The sequence below is a fragment of the Dama dama genome, chromosome 31 (assembly GCF_033118175.1).
Source record: "Dama dama isolate Ldn47 chromosome 31, ASM3311817v1, whole genome shotgun sequence".
Taxonomy (NCBI): Eukaryota; Metazoa; Chordata; class Mammalia; order Artiodactyla; family Cervidae; genus Dama; species Dama dama.
In genome coordinates this window covers 8687817-8705326 of record NC_083711.1, presented here as the reverse complement: position 1 = coordinate 8705326, position 17510 = coordinate 8687817, and the positions used below count along the sequence as shown (strand labels likewise).

At 44.9% G+C, this 17510-nt stretch overlaps 1 protein-coding gene and 1 long non-coding RNA gene across 3 annotated transcripts in view; one reads left to right on the top strand and one right to left on the bottom strand.

Annotated features, from left to right (window-relative positions):
- Positions 1–5969: 5969 nt before the first annotated feature.
- LOC133050008 (uncharacterized) lies at positions 5970–13357 on the bottom strand. Its single transcript, XR_009691511.1, has 2 exons — positions 8934–13357; positions 5970–8010 (listed from the first exon to the last, which is right to left on the bottom strand). It is a non-coding gene; the product is annotated as an uncharacterized LOC133050008 (long non-coding RNA).
- IFNAR1 (interferon alpha and beta receptor subunit 1) overlaps positions 7388–17510 on the top strand; it is a 27461-nt gene continuing 17338 nt past the window's right edge. The window contains exons 1-2 of one of the 2 annotated variants that reach the window (XM_061134096.1): positions 7388–7589; positions 13369–13489. In XM_061134096.1, coding sequence (XP_060990079.1) covers positions 7520–7589; positions 13369–13489 — 191 coding nt within the window. In that variant the 5' untranslated portion in view covers positions 7388–7519. Of the gene's footprint in view, positions 7590–13368; positions 13490–17510 lie in introns of those variants that run through there. The other variant, XM_061134095.1, reaches the window with a different exon arrangement.

Here is a 17510-nt window from a genome sequence, read left to right as displayed (position 1 = left end):
TCAAAGGTCTTCTCTCTACCTGTCACTTCTGAATCTATTCAGCAGCTGGAGTCTGTGGGCATTGTCTCATTGCCCACGTCTCAGTTTTCCCTAATATCTGCAGGGCCTCTTAACACCCACCATGCCTTTCCAGTTTCCAGCTCCTCACCAGCAAGCCTTTTGCTACTTCTCTGGCAGCCTCCAGATATACTGTGGCTACACCTCCAGCTGTTGGCTTACCTCCTTTTGACAGACCTTTTCATCATGCCGCCATGAAATCAATGGAATTGCTACAGGCATTATAGGATAGGCTTTTGCCTCTTGGATGAGTCCTGTCGCTTATCTCTCATGCCAAATAGACGCTGTAGCATTAGGGAAGGCCCCACGCTGACATGCATGGGCACAGCTGCCACCTGGACTCACAAAGCTAGTACTCTAGCCCCGCCAGGCTCCTCTGTCCATGGGATTCTCCAGGCAAGAACAGTGGAGTAGCTTGCCATGCCCTCCTCCAGGGGATCTTCCCAACCCAGGGATCGAACCTGTGTCTCTTACATCTCTTATGTTGGCAGGCAGGTTCTTTACCACTAGTGCCATCTGGGAAGCCCCAGTACTCTAAGAAGAGGCTCCCAAATGCAGATTTCTGTTCCCCACCCTGTGTCCTCTACCTTACAGTTCATAGTACGCAGCATCTCCCTACAAAAGGAACCCCACCCATGGCCCTTCTAACTACCCCTTCCTTCATCTTCCACCATCGTAATACTCTAATTTCAGCTACTTCATGCCCCTCCCTGGTGACGGAGAGCCCAGTTCATTCCACATGATTGCCTTGCAGCCACAAAACAGTCTCAAAGCCACAGGAAGGCCTCTCAGACATCCCTCCAGATAACCCAGACTTCTATTTTGTGATGCCTCTTACAAGTGAAATTTTCACAGAAACATAATAGCTAGTTATATCATAGTCTCTCCACAAGAAACACTTGAAGCATGATCTTTGCCCACTGTAAAACGAGTCCAGGCTGCTGAACACTTAGCCTTTACTAGAGTATGCACAGTAGCAAAAGGGAAAACCGTCACTTTCATCAGAGTCCGCCCTGCTGCTGGCTCAGCTGGGAAACCCGCTGGATTCTCAATCTGCGCAGGCCCTCCTGCTGCTAATGGGCGTGTGACTGCTGCCCTATGGCAAACCACCCATTCCCTTCTAACACTGCCACCAGTCACTGTTCAGCCATACTAAGAAGACAGATTCTACATCTTTAGGGAACAGTAGAGTCCGCCTGCAATGCAGGAGACCTGGGTTTGATCCCTGGGTCAGGATGGTTCCCTGGAGAAGAAATGGCAACCCACTCCAGTATTCTTGCTTGGAGAATCCCATAGATAGAGGAGGTTAGTGGGCTACAGTCCAGGGGGTCGCAGAATCAGACACGACTGAGCAACTAACACTTTACTTTATCTTGGAGAATCATTATTTGTGACAAGTATTCAGTTCAGTCACTCAGTCGTGTCCGACTCTTTGCGACCCCATGAATCGCAGATGCCAGGCCTCCCTATCCATCACCAAGTCCCGGAGTCCACCCAAACCCATGTCCATTGAGTTGGTGATGCCATCCAACCATCTCATCCTCTGTCGTCCCCTTCTCCTCCTGCCCCCAATCCTTCCCAGCATTAGGGTCTTTTTCAATGAGTCAACTCTTCACATCAGGTGGCCAAAGCATTGGAGCCTCAGCTTCAGCATCAGTCCTTCCAATGAACACCCAGGACTGATCTCCTTTAGGATGGACTAGTTGGATCTCCTTGCAGTCCAAGGGACCCTCAAGAGTCTTCTCCAACACCACAGTTCAAAAGCATCAATTCTTCTGTGCTCAGCTTTCTTCATAGTCCAACTCTCACATCCATACATGACCACTGGAAAAACCACAGCCTTGACTAGACGGACCTTTGTTGACAAAGTAATGTCTCTGCTTTTTAATATTCTGTCTAGGTTGGTCATAACTTTCCTTCCAAGGAGTAAGCGTCTTTTAAGTGTACCATACAAGATATTAGCAATAAGGGAAACTGAGGGGTGATGGAAGGAGATGGAAGGGAACTGCCAGGACTTTCTGCTCAATTTTTCCATAAATCTAAAACTGCTCCAAAAAGTGAAGTCTAATTAATTTTTAAAGTTTTTAAATAAATAAGGATAGTAATAAACTATAAACATTGAATAAATTAAGAATCTATAAATCCATGTTGTTGCTGTTGTTATTGATCAAGTCATGTCTGACTCTTCGCTACCCCATGGAGGGCAGCACACCAAGCCTCCCTGTCCAGTATCTCCCAGAGTTCCCTCAAGTTCATGTCCAGTGAGTCAATGATGCTAGCTAACCATCTCATCCTCTGCCACCCTCTTCTCCTTTTGCCTTCAATCTTCCCCAGATTCAGGGTCTTTTCCAATGAGTTGACTCTTTTCATCAGGTGGCCAAAGTATTGGAGCTTCAGCATCAGTCCTTCCAATGAATATTCAGGGTTGATTTCCTTTAGGGTTGGCTGGTATGATCTTCTTGCAGTCCAAGTGACTCTCCAGAGTCTTCTCCTGTCGGGGTCCAGCCCCAGCAGGATCCAGGGGAACCCTCAGGATGAACGGCGTCGGCGAATGAGAGAGAGAGTGAGACAAAGCTCGGGGCTGAGTCTGGAGTTTATTTTTGCACTGCCCCTTTATACCCTTAACTACATCTTTTTGGGGGAAGTGCCTATTGCTTACACACAGGTCATCTCAAAACATTACAGCAACTTGACCTTCAACAGAAACTGGATGTCACCCACATACTTTTTCGTTCACAAGAGTCTTTCTTATCATTTGGCCTTCAGGCCTGCTAACATTTTATGGCTTGCACCTGGTGTGACTTAAGCAACTTCAGTAGCCGACCCTGTTTTTCTTATAATTAATCTATTTTCTTTCTAATAAGCGTCATCTCTATGGGAACTAGATAGGATTACATTTTTACAGAACAGAAGTGCGAAGGACTGCAAAAACAGCAGATATGGCACAAAACAGGCTCTTGGTCTAAAAGTTAACCACCTGCAAGAAGTCACCAGCTAATCTCTATCTAAAGTATTTTCTATTAGGCACATTTGTGGCTATAATATTTGTGGAGCTTTTCTCACCCCGCGAAGGGGCCTATGCTTAATAGTTTCTTTTGTCAGCGTACTGTGCTTAGGATGTTTAGAACAATCAGGAGCATTTTTTGCAATGAGAGCACATTATTTATCACACAAGCCAGAATGCCAGCAAAAGGGTTTGAATTGAAGCATTTCCCTCATCCCTGGCCCCTTCATAGGGTACCAGCGTCCAGGAGATTTATTAGTTAGGGTTTTAAGTTGGTCCTCATTTAATGAAAGAGGAGCAGGAGAACTCTCGGCAGGCAACACAAGAATCTGCAACAGGGCAAACAAGAACAACAGCAGAAAAAGGGGGGAGGATACAGGGTGGGGTAGAGGCTGAGGCCAACCTGGAGGGCCCCTTATCCTAGACGGCCTTGCCTGTCAGGTTTTTTCCTCGTGACCTCGTCATGGATGGGGTCCCAGACGGCCTTGCCTGCCCGGTATTTTCTTCATGACCTCGTCACGGGCGGGACCCCCCATAACGGCTCCCGGCATTCTCCAGCACCACAGTTTGAAAGCATCAATTCTTTGGCACTCAGCCTTTTTTAAGGTCCAACTCTCCCATCCATACATGGGACTACTGGAAAAACCATAGGTTTGACTATCCAGACCTTTGTTGGGAAAGTGATATCTTTTGTTTTTTATACACTATCTAGGCTTGTCATAACTTTCCTTCCAAGAAGCAAGTGTCTTCTATTTCAATGGCTGCAGTCACCATCCACAGTGATTTTGGAGCCCAAGAAAAGAAAATCTGTCACTGCTTCTAGTTTTTCCCCATCTATTTGCCATGAAATGATGGGACCAGATGCCATGATGTTAGTTCTCTGAATGTTGAATTTTAGCCAGCTTTTCCACTCTCCTCTTTCACCTTCATCAACAGACTCTTTAGTTCCTCTTCACTTTCTACCATTAGAAAGTGAAGTATCATCTGCTTGAATGAGATGGTTGGATGGCATCACCAACTCAATGGACATGAGTTTGAGCAAACTCTGGGAGATGGTGAAGGACAGGGAAGCCTGGTGTGCTGTAGTGCATGGGGTCGAAAAGAGTCAGAAGTGACGTAACAACTGAAAAACAATCTGCATATCTGAGGTTGTTGATATTTCTCTGGGCAATCTTGATTACAGTTTATAAGTCATCCAGCCTGGCATTTCTCATGATATACTCTGCATGTAAGTTAAATAAACAGGGTGACAATATACAACCTTGCTGTACTCTTTTCCCAGTGAATCCATACTGATAATAAATGTAAAGAAGAGAAATCTCTCTCCAACAATGTGTCAACCAATACTTGCATTTGGAGAGACAGAGTTGAAAATGACCATTTCCCCCATCAGAGTAGACTGTTTCAGGCAGAGATCATGAAAGGATGTTCTTTCCAGATATAAAAGTTTGTTAAGAGCTGAGTATTTGCAGGATCTAAGGGCATCTCTCCACAGATTATTGTGAGGAGGCAATAGGACATTGGATAACACCTTGACCATCTGCTCAAAATTAGCATCACCAATTAGGCACTAACGAACATAGTGTGGCTTCAGGTGGAATATCATAGGACACAACACAATTTATGCAGTATTCTATCCAGGAATGTGTTGTTATTACTGTTTAGTTGCTAAGTCATGTCCGACTTGTAACTCACCAGGTTCCTCTGTCCATGGGATTTCCCAGACAAGAATACTGGAGTGGGTTTGCCATACACTTCTCCAGGAGACCTTCCCAACCTAGTGACTAAACAAATAAAATAATTAGTCTGTATTTTAAAAAGTAAAGTAGGTGTTGTGAAAGACCAAGGCCAGGTAACTGCTCCAGATTAAAGAAAGACTAAAGATGTTCAGTTGTGTCCAACTCTTTGCAACTCTATGGACTGTAGCCCACCAGGCTCCTCTGTCCATGAGATTCTCCAGCCAAGAATACTGAAGTGGGTTGCCATGCCCTTCTCCAGAGGATCTTCCCAACTCAGGTACTGAACCAGTGTCTAAGTCTACTGCATTGGCAGACACATTCTTTACTGTTAACACCACCTGGGAAGCTCCAAAATACCATGCTCTATAGAAAAACTGCAAGTGTCACTGATGCCAAATCTCAGCCTCTGTATATACTGGCATTGGATTACATTTTGGAGACAGAGTTTGCAATGAAATAGAAAGAAAGGGCTTTACTGCTTTGCGGGGCAAAGGGGACCACAAAGAGCTAAAGCCCTCAAGACTCTGTGCCCCTCCCTGGTGGAGGGAGATGGTGAGGAGTCTATCCTGTTCTAGGAGCAGGGTGTGATTCACTTGCGGACATTCTTCTGGCTGGTTGGTGGTGAGGAAATCGGGGATCAGCATCATCAACATTCAGTTCCAAAAGGTCTGTAGTCTATGTGCTTGTGGGCAGCTTACGGTTAACTTCTTCCACCCAGTGGGGGTTTCAGTATCTGCAAAACAGCTCCAAGGACGTGGCTCAGAATATTATCTACAGTCCCTGAGGAAGAACTAAAGGTCTTTGACTTTAATGGCTAAAGTATTAATACTACTATTTTGCCTTGCTTGACTGTTTTCCTTCCTTTCTGCATTTTCTCACCTCTCTGGCCAATTTTATTCTTTGACCAAAGTTTTTCTACAGACAAAGGGCAGGTGGAGAACACAGAGGTCGGGGCTGTACTCTGGGAAGGCCCCAGGGTCCTGCTCAGTTATCTAACCTCAGATGGATTGTTTTGACTTGCATAAAAGGGGTTAAGAGAGGTTCTAGGTTAAGGTTACAGAGCTAGCACCACACAGGAAATTAGTTCATGCTTCACCCAGAGACAAACTTTTACAGCACGTAAGTTGAAAATGAAGTGCACAAAGTAACACAGGGTGTCATGCCTGTGGTCATGTTTTTTAATTCAATTTTATTAAAATACAATTCAAACTTTACAGTTATTGTATTAAGATGGGAAAGACCGTGAAAGTCTTCTGTGCCATGCAAATACTGTCAACTTAAAGCTGAATTGTGGTTTTATAAAATATGATTGACCTTTCTTTAACAAGTGGAAAACATTAGCATGCCATGCGGCAATACTGAAAAACAAAGCATTAAATCGCCTAAAATTGTTTTTATTGTATAAAAATGAAAATCAAAAGAAACTCTATAGGTATTCACTAAATATAATTCTTGCATTTAAAAATGCATTTGGAAGTACTTCCATTTGAATGTGATTCTCATTGCCAAATGCTATGTGCATCTAAAAAACCTCTATCAGTAGAGTCACTCAGTTGTGTCTGACTTTGGGACCCCATGGACTGCAGCACGCCAGCCTTCGCTGTCCATCAGAACTCCCAAAGCTCGCTCAAACTCATGTCCCCGAGTCTGTGATGCCATCCAACCATCTCATCCTCTGTTGTCCCCTTCTCCTCCTGCCCTCAATCTTTCCCAGCATCAGGGTCTTTTCAAATGAGTCAGCTCTCTACATGCCTAGGCTTAATTCTGGACACACCTTCCCAAACGGGAAACCACTCCAGTTAATTCTTGCTTGGGAAAACCCACGGACAGAGAAACGAGCCTGCTGGGCTACAGACCATGGGGTCGCTGAAGAGTTGGACACGACTTAGCAACTAAACATAAGCCTGGGCTCACAGAAAGAGAAAGTGAAGTCGCTCAGTCGCGTCCGACTCTTTGCGACCCCGGAGACTGTACCATCCTACCAGGGTCCTCCATCCATGGACTATTCCAAAGCAAGAGTATGGGAGTGGGTAGCCGTTCCCTTCTTCGGAGGATCTTCCCGACCTGGGGATCCAACCCGGGTCTCCCGCATTGCAGGCAGCCGCTTTCCCGTCTGCGCCACGAGGGAAGCTCTGCACTAAGGAAATGGCTTGACCCGCTCGGAGCGTCTTCACTCCTTCCTCCCTTAGCCTCCCCGACACCACCCCCCCAGGCTCCCCAGTCCGCGACACAGCCCCCCAGCCGCCCCCCACCCCGCCCCTAGGGCCGAGAGCGCCCCAGGGTGCCCTCCCGCTGCCACTAACAGGAAAGGCGGACTGCGGGCCTCGAGGTTTGCGCAGGCGCACTGGCGACCTCCGCGGTCCCGCCAGGGGTCAAGGCCTCCAGGGAGGCGCGGTCTTCCGGAGCCCGACGTAGCACAAATGAGAGAGCAGTCACTGCCGGGAACCCAGGGGCGGGCGGCGGAGGAGGGGCCACCCCGACCCCCCGGCCGAGCGCTCCTTGCCGCCCCGCGCGCGTGCGCGGACAGGGACACGCGTGAGGAAGGCACGGCGCATGAGCGGGCGGCCGGAGGGCTGAGCGAAGGGCGGACGCGGAGTGGGCGGGGCCAGAGCGGCTCCGGCGGCCTGGGCGCCTCAGTCTCCGTTGCGCCGTGCCGTGCGGGTGGCGGTGGTGGGTGGCCGAAGGATGTGACTGGAGGGCTGCCGGCGGCCAGCGGACGATGCTCGCGCTCCTGGGCGCGACGACCCTGATGCTGGTCGCTGGGCGGTGGGTGCTGCCAGCCGCCTCAGGTGAGAGAGAGGGGTCCCGGCCCTGCCCCGTCAGCTGGACTGCGGTGGCGGCGGCGCGGGAAACATCGGCCCCGGGGACGGGGGTGGAGGGACAGACGCCCTCGGTGGGGGACCTCTGGTTGTCCGCGGTCGCAGCGCCTTATTGAAACGGACTCAAAAATCAAACTTCAGTTTCAGTCGCTCAGTCGTGTCCGACTCTCTGCGACCCCATGGACCGCAGCATGCCAGGCCTCCCTGGCCTTCACTATCTCCTGGAGCTTACTCAAACTCGTGTCCATCGAGTCGGTGATGCCATCCAGCCGTCTCATCCTCTGTCGTCCCTTTCTCCTCCCGCCTTCAATCTTTCCCAGCCTCAGGGTCTTTTCTAAGGAGTCAGTTCTTCTCATCAGGTGGCCAGAGGATTGGAGTTTCAGCATCGGTCCTTCCAAAAATGAAAGAACAGAAAGTGATGTTCGAAATTCTTCCCCAGCCGCTTGCTCGGGGGCGCCGTCGTTGCCACCCCTGCCTGCCTGTGCCTGCCGCCCGCCCCGAACCCCCGCAGGGCTGGGTGTGCACAGCTCTGGTGACCAGTTTGTTTCCTTCCGAAAAGTAAGGCAGCTCCACTGCCCCGTTTCATAATAAACAAGGCTTAGAGCTGCGCTGCTGGTCTCCTCCATTCAGTAGACAGTTCTTGATCCCACGGGTAAATGCCCAGTAAGGTGTGCAAGGATTTCTGTGCCCTCAGGATTCAATCAGTCTAATAATAATAATAAAAATATGGCCAAATAGGAAGGCTGGGAGCCACCAAGCTAATTTGCCGCCTTTCTTAATTTAGCGGGGAGATACATGGGGGAAATAGCAGCTATTATAAGATTGACTTTGTAGCGAGAAGAAATACCAAAGACAAACCAGGGCCTCGCAACAGAGCAGAAATCCGGGAGTTAGTGAGGCCACCTGCATGCTTGCTAAGTCACTTCAGCCCTGTTCAACTCTTTGTGACCCCATGGACTGTAGCCCACCAGGCTCCTCTGTCTCTGGGTTTCTCCAGGCAAGAATACTGGAATGGGTTGCCATGCCCTCCTCCAAGGGATCTTCCCAACTCAGTATCTTTACCTACATTGGCAGGTAGGTTCTTTACCACTAGTGACACCTGGTAAGCCTAGTGGCTTAAATACTTATTTGCTCTGAAAATCATACCCTGATTTTTCTGGGGTACATGGTATCCTATCTATCTTGTCCAAAAAAATATGTTGTTTTTACCAGCATAACGGGTTTCTTCCAGAATAGCAGAGGAATTGCAGTTTAGGGCAAGCAAGCTTACAGCAAGGGCTTCTCAGATGGCTCACTGGTAAAGAATCCACTTACCAGTACAGGAGACATGAGTTTGATCCCTGGGTCGAGAAGATCCCCTGGAGAAGGAAAGGGCAGCCCTCTCCAGTGTTCTTGGCTGGGAAATCCCATGGACAGACGAGCCTGGTTGGCTACAGAACACCTAATCACAAGAGTCAGATACGATTTAGTGACTAAAAACAAGAAGCTACAGCAAAAACCATAGCCAAGTGCAACAAGGAAAGGAGAAGAACATTACTTTATAGAGCAAAAGAAGGAAGTTGGGTGGGTTGTTTTAAACGAAATTCCATTGATTGAAGGTGAGAGTTCGGGGTCGTGCTATTTTTTGAATTGTCTGCACTGGTTGCTGGGAGAGGAGAATTTTTCCTTTTGGGGTCTGGAATTGCTGGTGAGTGAACATACTTGAGGGCTCTGGCTTTTGGCCTCCTGACTTCATTTTAAATGAGGTTTCCTTTATTATGTTTCACACCTATTTCTTAGACTGTCTCACAAATATAGTATATAATATATGGGTTCTAGGGTCCTGGTGTAACCCCTGATAATTTCTTTGGAGTCTTTTGTTCATGAATATTTTGCATTAACTCATGTTTGCTTTCATATCAAAAGAATTTCCCCAGAATTTTCGTGTAAAATTAACATTCCAGGAAGCTGTTCATTAGATCATAATTTTTTAATCTATATTAGAGGAGAGCTAAAATAAACTTCATACACAACTGGCATTTTTTGCTCTCAACTACGTACCAGACACTACTCTTAAGTGTTTTATTATTTTTTTTTTGTAATCCAGATAATATATTTTTTTCCCATTTATTTTTATTAGTTGGAGGCTAATTACTTTACAATATTGTAGTGGTTTTTGCCATACATTGACATGAATCAGCCATGGATTTACATGTGTTCCCCATCCCGATCCCCCCTCCCTTAAGTGTTTTAAAAGTACAGACTTATTTAGCTTTCAGAATAAAGCTGAGCACCATTATCGTCATTTTATAGAGGAGCAGGCTGAAGTCATATAGCTAGCCTGTGCTTTAGGGGGAAATCAGACCCTGAAAATCTGGCCCCAAAGCCCTGGGGCTTACGGCTAGCTATTTTCTGAAGACCACACAATTTGGTTCTTGATTATCCACCTATATGTTAAGGACTTAGTTCTCTTTCAATTAACTAATCTACTTTTTTCACAAAGGAAGAGTAATGTTCAAAACTAAATGTAATGTTAACCCTGACCTGAGATCATAATATTGCTCTGTGTTTCAAAGTAATCAAAATATTTGTACTTTCAAACCTAGTAAATGCAGCTCTGAGATCCTAGTCTAAGAAAACTGTCCAAAATATGGTAGGAAATTTATATTTGTATAGATGGTATGTGTTTGGGTTTATGTCAGACTTGAAAATACAGTAAACTGTTTCTAGTCATCAATAGGAATCTGAAGGGCTGGAAACAACCAATTGTATAAAAAGTATTGGATTACATGCCCATTTAGGGCTTCCCTGGTAGCTCAGTACATAAAGAATCCACCTGCACTTCGGGAAACTCAGGAGACTCAAGTTTGATCCCTGGGTCAGAAAGATCCCCTGGAGCAGGGTGTTGCAACCCACTTCAGTATTCTTGCCTGGGAAATTCCATGGACAGAGGAGCCTAGCGGGCTACATGGGGTCACAGAGAGTCAAACACCACTGAAGCAACTGAGCACACACGCATGCAGCTCCCCATTAATATATTTTACATGCTAGAGGTTGAAGTAAACTATTAGTAAAGGGCTATTGCTAATATTTTACTGAGCCACTAGGGAAGTCCAATAGAACAAAATCTATGAACTCAAATCTTATTTAATAACTATTTCCAAGTCCCTGTCCATGCCTGGTAGCTCAGCTGGTAAAGAATCTGCCTGTAGTACAGGAGACCCGGGGTCGATTCCTGGGTTGGGAAGATCCACTGGAGAAGGGAGTGGCTACCAGCTCCAGTATTCTTGCCTGGAGAATCCCATGGACATTTGTTGGTCTCGTAAAAGCCAAGATGTCTGTAACTCCAGGGTCTCCTTCCATTAGAACAGAAGGATTTCATCCCTAAGGAAATGTCTGGCTGTACCCTGGGTATCAGATTTCCTAATCCTCTCTCAAGGCCGAGAACTACTAGAATTAGAGTATTCTGGGCTGGAGACTAAAAATGCCATCAAACCTTTTATTAATGCCATAAACCCAGTTGCTCTCTTTTGGCTGCATAAAATCTAAAATTCCAACAGCTTGGCATGGAATTAAGTTTAGAGTGTGATAAAGGGAAGTAATTCTATTTGGTAATGAAGCCTCGGAGAATACAAGTGTAAAATACGTAATTGAGGGTGGGGAGACTCAATAAATACCTCCCCAAATTAAAAAATTCAGAAAATGTTTTCTCAGGCATCTCCCTCTTTGACTCCATACCATAATAACTCTTAACTGGAAAGTAGAGGCAGCAATCCATTTTTTTTTTATTCTTTTTTTCAGTTCAGTTCAGTCGCTTAGTGGTATCCAACTCTTTGCGACCCCATGGACGCCAGGCCTCCTTGTCCCTCACCCACTCCCGGAGTTTACTCATACTCATGTCCATTGAGTCAGTGATGCCATCCAACCATCTCATCCTCTATCGTCCCCTTCTTCTCCCACCTTTACTCTTTCCCAGCATCAGGGTCTTTTCCAGTGAGTCAGTTCTTCACATCAGGTGGCCAAAATATTGGAGTTTCAGCTTCAGCATCAGTCCTTCCAATGGATATTCAGGACTGGTTTCCTTTAGGATGGACTGATTGGATCTCCTTGTTGGATCTCCCAACAATTCTTCAGCACCCAGCTTTCTTTATAGTTCAACTCTCACATCCATACATGACTGGAACAATGTATTTCTTTATGTATATATTTATTTTCATGTGTTTTAACACCAGAAACATTTTATATTGGGGTGTAGCCAATTAACAATGTTGTGATAGTTTCAGGTGAACAGCGAAGGCATTCAGCCGTACATATTCCCGTTCTTCCCTAAACCCCTCCTCCTATCCAGGCTGCCACGTAACACTGAGCAGTGTTCCTGTGCTATACAATAGAACTTTGTTGGTTATCCACCCCTATAGTAGAAAGTCTGTAAGGAGATAGCATCCTTGTCCTGTGGCAGAAATACTGTATGATAAATTGCAATTTATCATAGTGAAAGATTAGTCTTCTGTGATGTGGAAAAAGTTCTTGTGAACTCAGCATTAGTCTGAGGACACTGAGAAATGCTGATTAAGTTTGAAGCTATATAGACCCTGCCTTAAGGAACTTGCGTTCTGGTTGGAGGTTGTGTTAAACATAAGGAAGCAATTTTTTAAAAGACGTCTTCACCTTCACGCATCAAGTTTTGAGAGCCTACTAGATGTCAGTACCATGCTGAGTACATCTGCTTCAGTGTAAAATTGAGTGGTGCAGATTGATGGTGCAGAGTGTGAAAAGAAAGCAAGGTTGGCATTTGCTGCAGTGTTTGAGAAAGGTTTTCTCTTGGAGGGCAAGCTTGAGCTGGGTCTTGGAGGGTTTGGGTGGTCAGGAAGAGAAAAGCTGTTTGGGTGGGGGGCCAAAAAGGAAGAGCCAGAAGAGAGAGAGCGTCCAGCTGGCAGCAGCTTTGTACTAGAAGCATAAATATAAACATGTACATGTCACCAAGTCATGCGCTGTCCACCTGAAACTAACACAGTATGGTAAATCAACTATACTTCACATTTTTTTTAACAGTATATGAAATAAAATAGATCTCTAGATGGAAGTCTGTAAAATAAACAGAAGGGCTCAGACTTGATATGTTGAGCAGGCAAGGCCTTTTCAGGGTTTTGTAGGACCTGGCTGACATAATAAACTTTCATCTCTTATCAATTTTGTATGTGAATGTTTGGCTTCTGTAAATAGTTGTCAGTTCTGAAACCACATCTGTTCAGTTCTGTGTCAGAGTATATCCCTGTCTGAACACAGTATGTGAGAAAAACCAAGTTGAGGCTGTTAAACAGTCGAGCCCATATCCTTTACGTCAGTATCACTTGTAAGACAAAAGAAAAATACTATTTTTATACACAGACTTTTTTTCCCAGTTAAAAGACAATTACCTTTTTACATTTCGTTCGTTTTTTCCACCTTTATGGAGATATAATTGACATATAATATTTTCTTTTTATAGATTTTAAAAACCTCAACCAAAAAAATAAAAATAAAAACCTCAACCATTTTCCAGTTCTCTTGAATGCAGAGGTAGATGTAATTAGCAGCTTTCCCATGCTGAGAACAAGCACTAGGTCTTTTTTAGATTTATCTACTTAATTTTGTTATAGTTAAATGTATTCACTGTTCAGTCAGTGACGTCAAGGAAAGAATGATATTTTAAAAAATATCTATAGCATGTATGTACGTATAACTGTATAGTGTGTCTGTGTAACTGTCTTCTGTCTTATTATCTTGACAGGGGAAGCAAATCTGAAGCCTGAAAATGTCGAGATCCACATCATTGATGACAATTTTTTCCTGAAGTGGAACAGCAGCAGTGAGTCTGTCAGGAATGTGACTTTTTCAGCGGATTATCAGATGTACGTTACTCTATACTCGGGGATCTGCTGAATAATTTTTATCATTTTTACACCATAAATTTTCAAATTTGGGAAACATTTGGTTTTCCCTCTTTTTTAAAGAAAATATATGGCAGTTTCGCATAATAAGTATAACTTCTTTTTTACAATTAGAGACTTAGTCTAAGAGTTCAGACTTCATCTTCAGGTTTTGAAGCAAGAGATTTCGGGTACTGTGCTAGCAGACTTCTGTAGCCCACAACCATAACTTCTCTGTTCTGGATGCTCCAGCTTCTTTAAACAGAAATTAGGGTCTGACCTAGAGCATACCCTGAGAATATGGGAGACTGTCCCTAAAAGCCTAGCCACTGTCTTGGAATCAGCCTCGAGGTCTTCTGTGGTCAGGTTTTCCTCTTTTCTCCATCATGCACAAAGTCTTAGTTCTAGATACCCTGGCTGAGTATCAGTGTACTGCGTCCTGCACTTCACAGTGTTTCTGGAGTTTCTGCCTCCTCCCTGGGGTTAACTTTCCACCTAACGTTTGCCAGGAGGATAGGCAGACGGAGTTGGCAGAAGAAAGGGTTGCTGAAGGAAAGAGGAAGGTCCTAAAGGCCTGTCTGCTCACTGTGACCCCTGTCCCAAGAGCAGGCAGGGAGTCAGGCAAGAAGAAACAGGGTGTGGTCTCTAGAATCAGGGTTCTGCCACTTCAGCCGCAGCCCTGCTGTTCTCTGCATGTGTGTGCGCTCAGTTGCTCAGTGTCCAACTCTTTGCAACTCCACGGCCTGTAACCCGCCAGGCTCCTCTCTCCATAGGATTTTTGTAGGCGAAAAGACTGAAGTGGGTTGCCATTTCCTTCTCCAGATGATCTTCTTGACCCAGGAATTGAGCCTGCATCTCCTGTCTCCTGCATGGGCAGACAGATTCTTTACCACTGAGCTACCTGGGAAGCCCCAGTTGTTCTCTAGTTGATTGTGAATAAGCTGTTAGTGTGTGTGTGTGTGTGTGTGTGTGTGTGTGTGTGCAGCTGACCCTTGAACAATGGCGGGAACAGGGGTGACTAACCTGCTGCTCCTACTCACTGCCCCTGAGTATAACTTCACAGTAGACTCTTCATATCTGCATCCATGGATTCACCCACCCCTAGATCTTAGAATACTGTAAAGTGTGTATTTACTGAAAGAAATCTGCGTGTAAGTGGGCTCGCATAGTTCAGGCCCATGTTGTTCAAGGGTATATATGTATACACACACTATATATTGTTTTCCTCAGAACTGATCATGTAAAATTTTTTATCTCTAGAAATTTTCTTTAAATTGAACTTTGAGTTTTGTTACCAATTTTGTTCTTTGTCTTAGTTCTTATTAAAGTATTTTTTAGGCATAATGGAGATTATTTCATATTCCTTTATTTAAAATGACCCTTGTATTAAAAGAGCAGAGCCATAAACAGTGATCTCGTGTTCTTGTTCCCTCACACATTCTGTTGCTTTTATTAACTTCTCTAATTCATGATAATCTCCTACTCTTCGTTTTGACTTTGGTCCAGTGCACTATCTCAGTGTTCTTATTCTGTTCTTTCTCTTTTCTGTTCTGCTAGCTCTATAAGCACTTGCCTTGTAAGAATATGCCAGGTTACAAGTTTGGAGAGCCAGTTCAGCAGTTAGTATGGTATAGTGTAGTATGAGCTTGAGCCAGGCTTGTTGAGTTGCTCAGTCAAGTCCAGTTTTTTGCAATCCCATGAACTGCAGCACACCAAGCTTTCCCTGTCCTTCACTATCTCCCTGAGTTTGCTCAAATTCATGTCTATTGAGTCTGTGATGCCATCCAACCATCTCATCCTCTGTCACCCACTTCTCCTCCTGCCCTCAGTCTTTCCCGGCATCAGGGTCTTTTCCAATGAGTCGGTTCTGCTTGGGTTTTAGTCCATCCTCTGCTACTTACTCTATCAGTTTCCTTATCTGTGAAGTAAAGATAAAAAACTCATATGACCACATGTAATTTATCTTTCAAACCAAGATACTTCTGAGAGTGAACAGAAGCACTTGATTTTAGATAAGCTGCAACAACAAATTTAAAGCAGGACAGTGCCAGGCAGACTGGTCTGGGACACCCCAATGATGAAGCATCTAACACAGAAGCCTGTTGCAAGTGTTGTTAATTGTGTATAAAGTACACAGAACAGTGGTACAGAGTATGTGATCAAGAAAAGTGAGGTTAATATCAGCAGCAGACACACTTTTCAGCACAGTATTTCTCAGGACATAAGACACATCACTGGTGATAAATGATGCACAGACCCATGAATAAGCTACTGGGATGCCAGTGCCTATAGAATACACACCACCTAAGACATCCGTGTTTGCATTGTTATTTAGTTGCTCCGTCATGTCTGACTTTGCAACCGCCAGGACCCTAGCCTGCCAGGCTCCTCTGTCCATGGGATTCTCCAGGCAAGAATACTGGAGTGGGTTGCCATGCCCTACTCCAGGGGATCTTCCAACCCAAGGCTCAAATCCACGTCTCCCGCATTGTGGGGGGCAGATTCTTTATCGCTGAGCCACCTGGAAGCCCTCAGTGTTTGTGACTGACATCTAAAATGTATTATGACGGGGCTTCCCTGGTGGTCCAGTGGTTAAGAATCCACGGGCAGTGCAGGGGACACTGGTTTGACCCCTGGTCTGGGAAGATTCCACGTGCTGTGAGGCAGCTGGGCCCGTGCGCCACAACTACTGAGCCCACACTCTAGAGCCCCAGAGCCACAACTACGAAAGCCCACAGGCCACAGCCTGTGCTCACAGCAAGAGAAGCCACGGCACGGGAGACCATGCACCGCCACTGGAGGGCAGCCCCGTTCTCCACAACCAGAGCAAGCCTGCAGGCAGCAGCGAAGAGCTGGCACAGCCAAAGCTTTTAAAAAGCTTTTTTAATTGTAAAATGTATGATGATGTTAGGTAGCGTGGCGTGTTCATTCAACAAATACCGATTGCCTTTTATGCCGAACACTTTCCTCAGTACTTGGGATTACATTAGTGAGTAGGAGAGACATAGATGGCATGAAGTTTTATTATGACACTGGTTTCATGAAAAGAATTTTCTATTGGTTGCATATTTATTTTTCAAATTATGTTTCTACTCTGATCTAAGTACTATATATGATAAAGTTTTTTAAAAGAAAATGTAAAAGAAGCTGCAATAGCTCCCTTACATGCAGAAGCAATTATAATAGAGCGAGTAGCTGTGTCTCCCCGAGCAGGAAGGACAGACGTGGAGTGAGGGTGGGTTGAAACCATATCAAGGCTTAGGTACAAACTTTTTATAAGGTTTTCTGCTCATAATAAGAGCTCTCCAGGTAACAGGAGAAGAGATGCATTACTGGCTTTTTGCCTGGAGCTCATTTTATTTCGACTGTCTGTCCCCATGATTGAAAGAAGTCTGCGCACCATTCCCACTTCCCAGACGTCCTTATATCTCCTGATTTCTCTAGAACTGTATTTTCTAATAAATGACATGGGGGGTACTGAATTTTGGTTTAGATGTTTAAAATCTAAATTTTTAAAATAGATTCTGTATGGCAAAACCAATACAATGTTGTAAAGTAAAATAAGTTAATTTTAAAAAAATAAAAATAGATTCTGATGTAGAGAAGTTTCTTAGGAAGATTTGCATGTAAATTAAGGTGTTATTACTGCTTGTGAAAGGGAAGTCACAACTTCTTGACGCAGGTCATTCTGTTTGGGAGCACTTCTTACCACTGTGATTTTTCTGTCTAAATCCAGACTTGTCCACATGTTGCGTATACAGTCTCAGGAGACTGACGTTTCTAGGCAAAGGATGTCCTGAGTGAGGGAGTATCATGTGTGCCGCATATGCAAACAACTGGCAATCAGGCTGCCAGTCATGATTTCCAAAAGCTTCATGAAGGATTTCTATCCAGATGAGTTATTTTTCTAAACAGAATTGTAGCAGTGCCATAGCATTTTTGTGTACTCCGCTGTTGTGCTGTTATTTGTGAGTTATTTTTGATAATTTAATAAAAGGTTGTG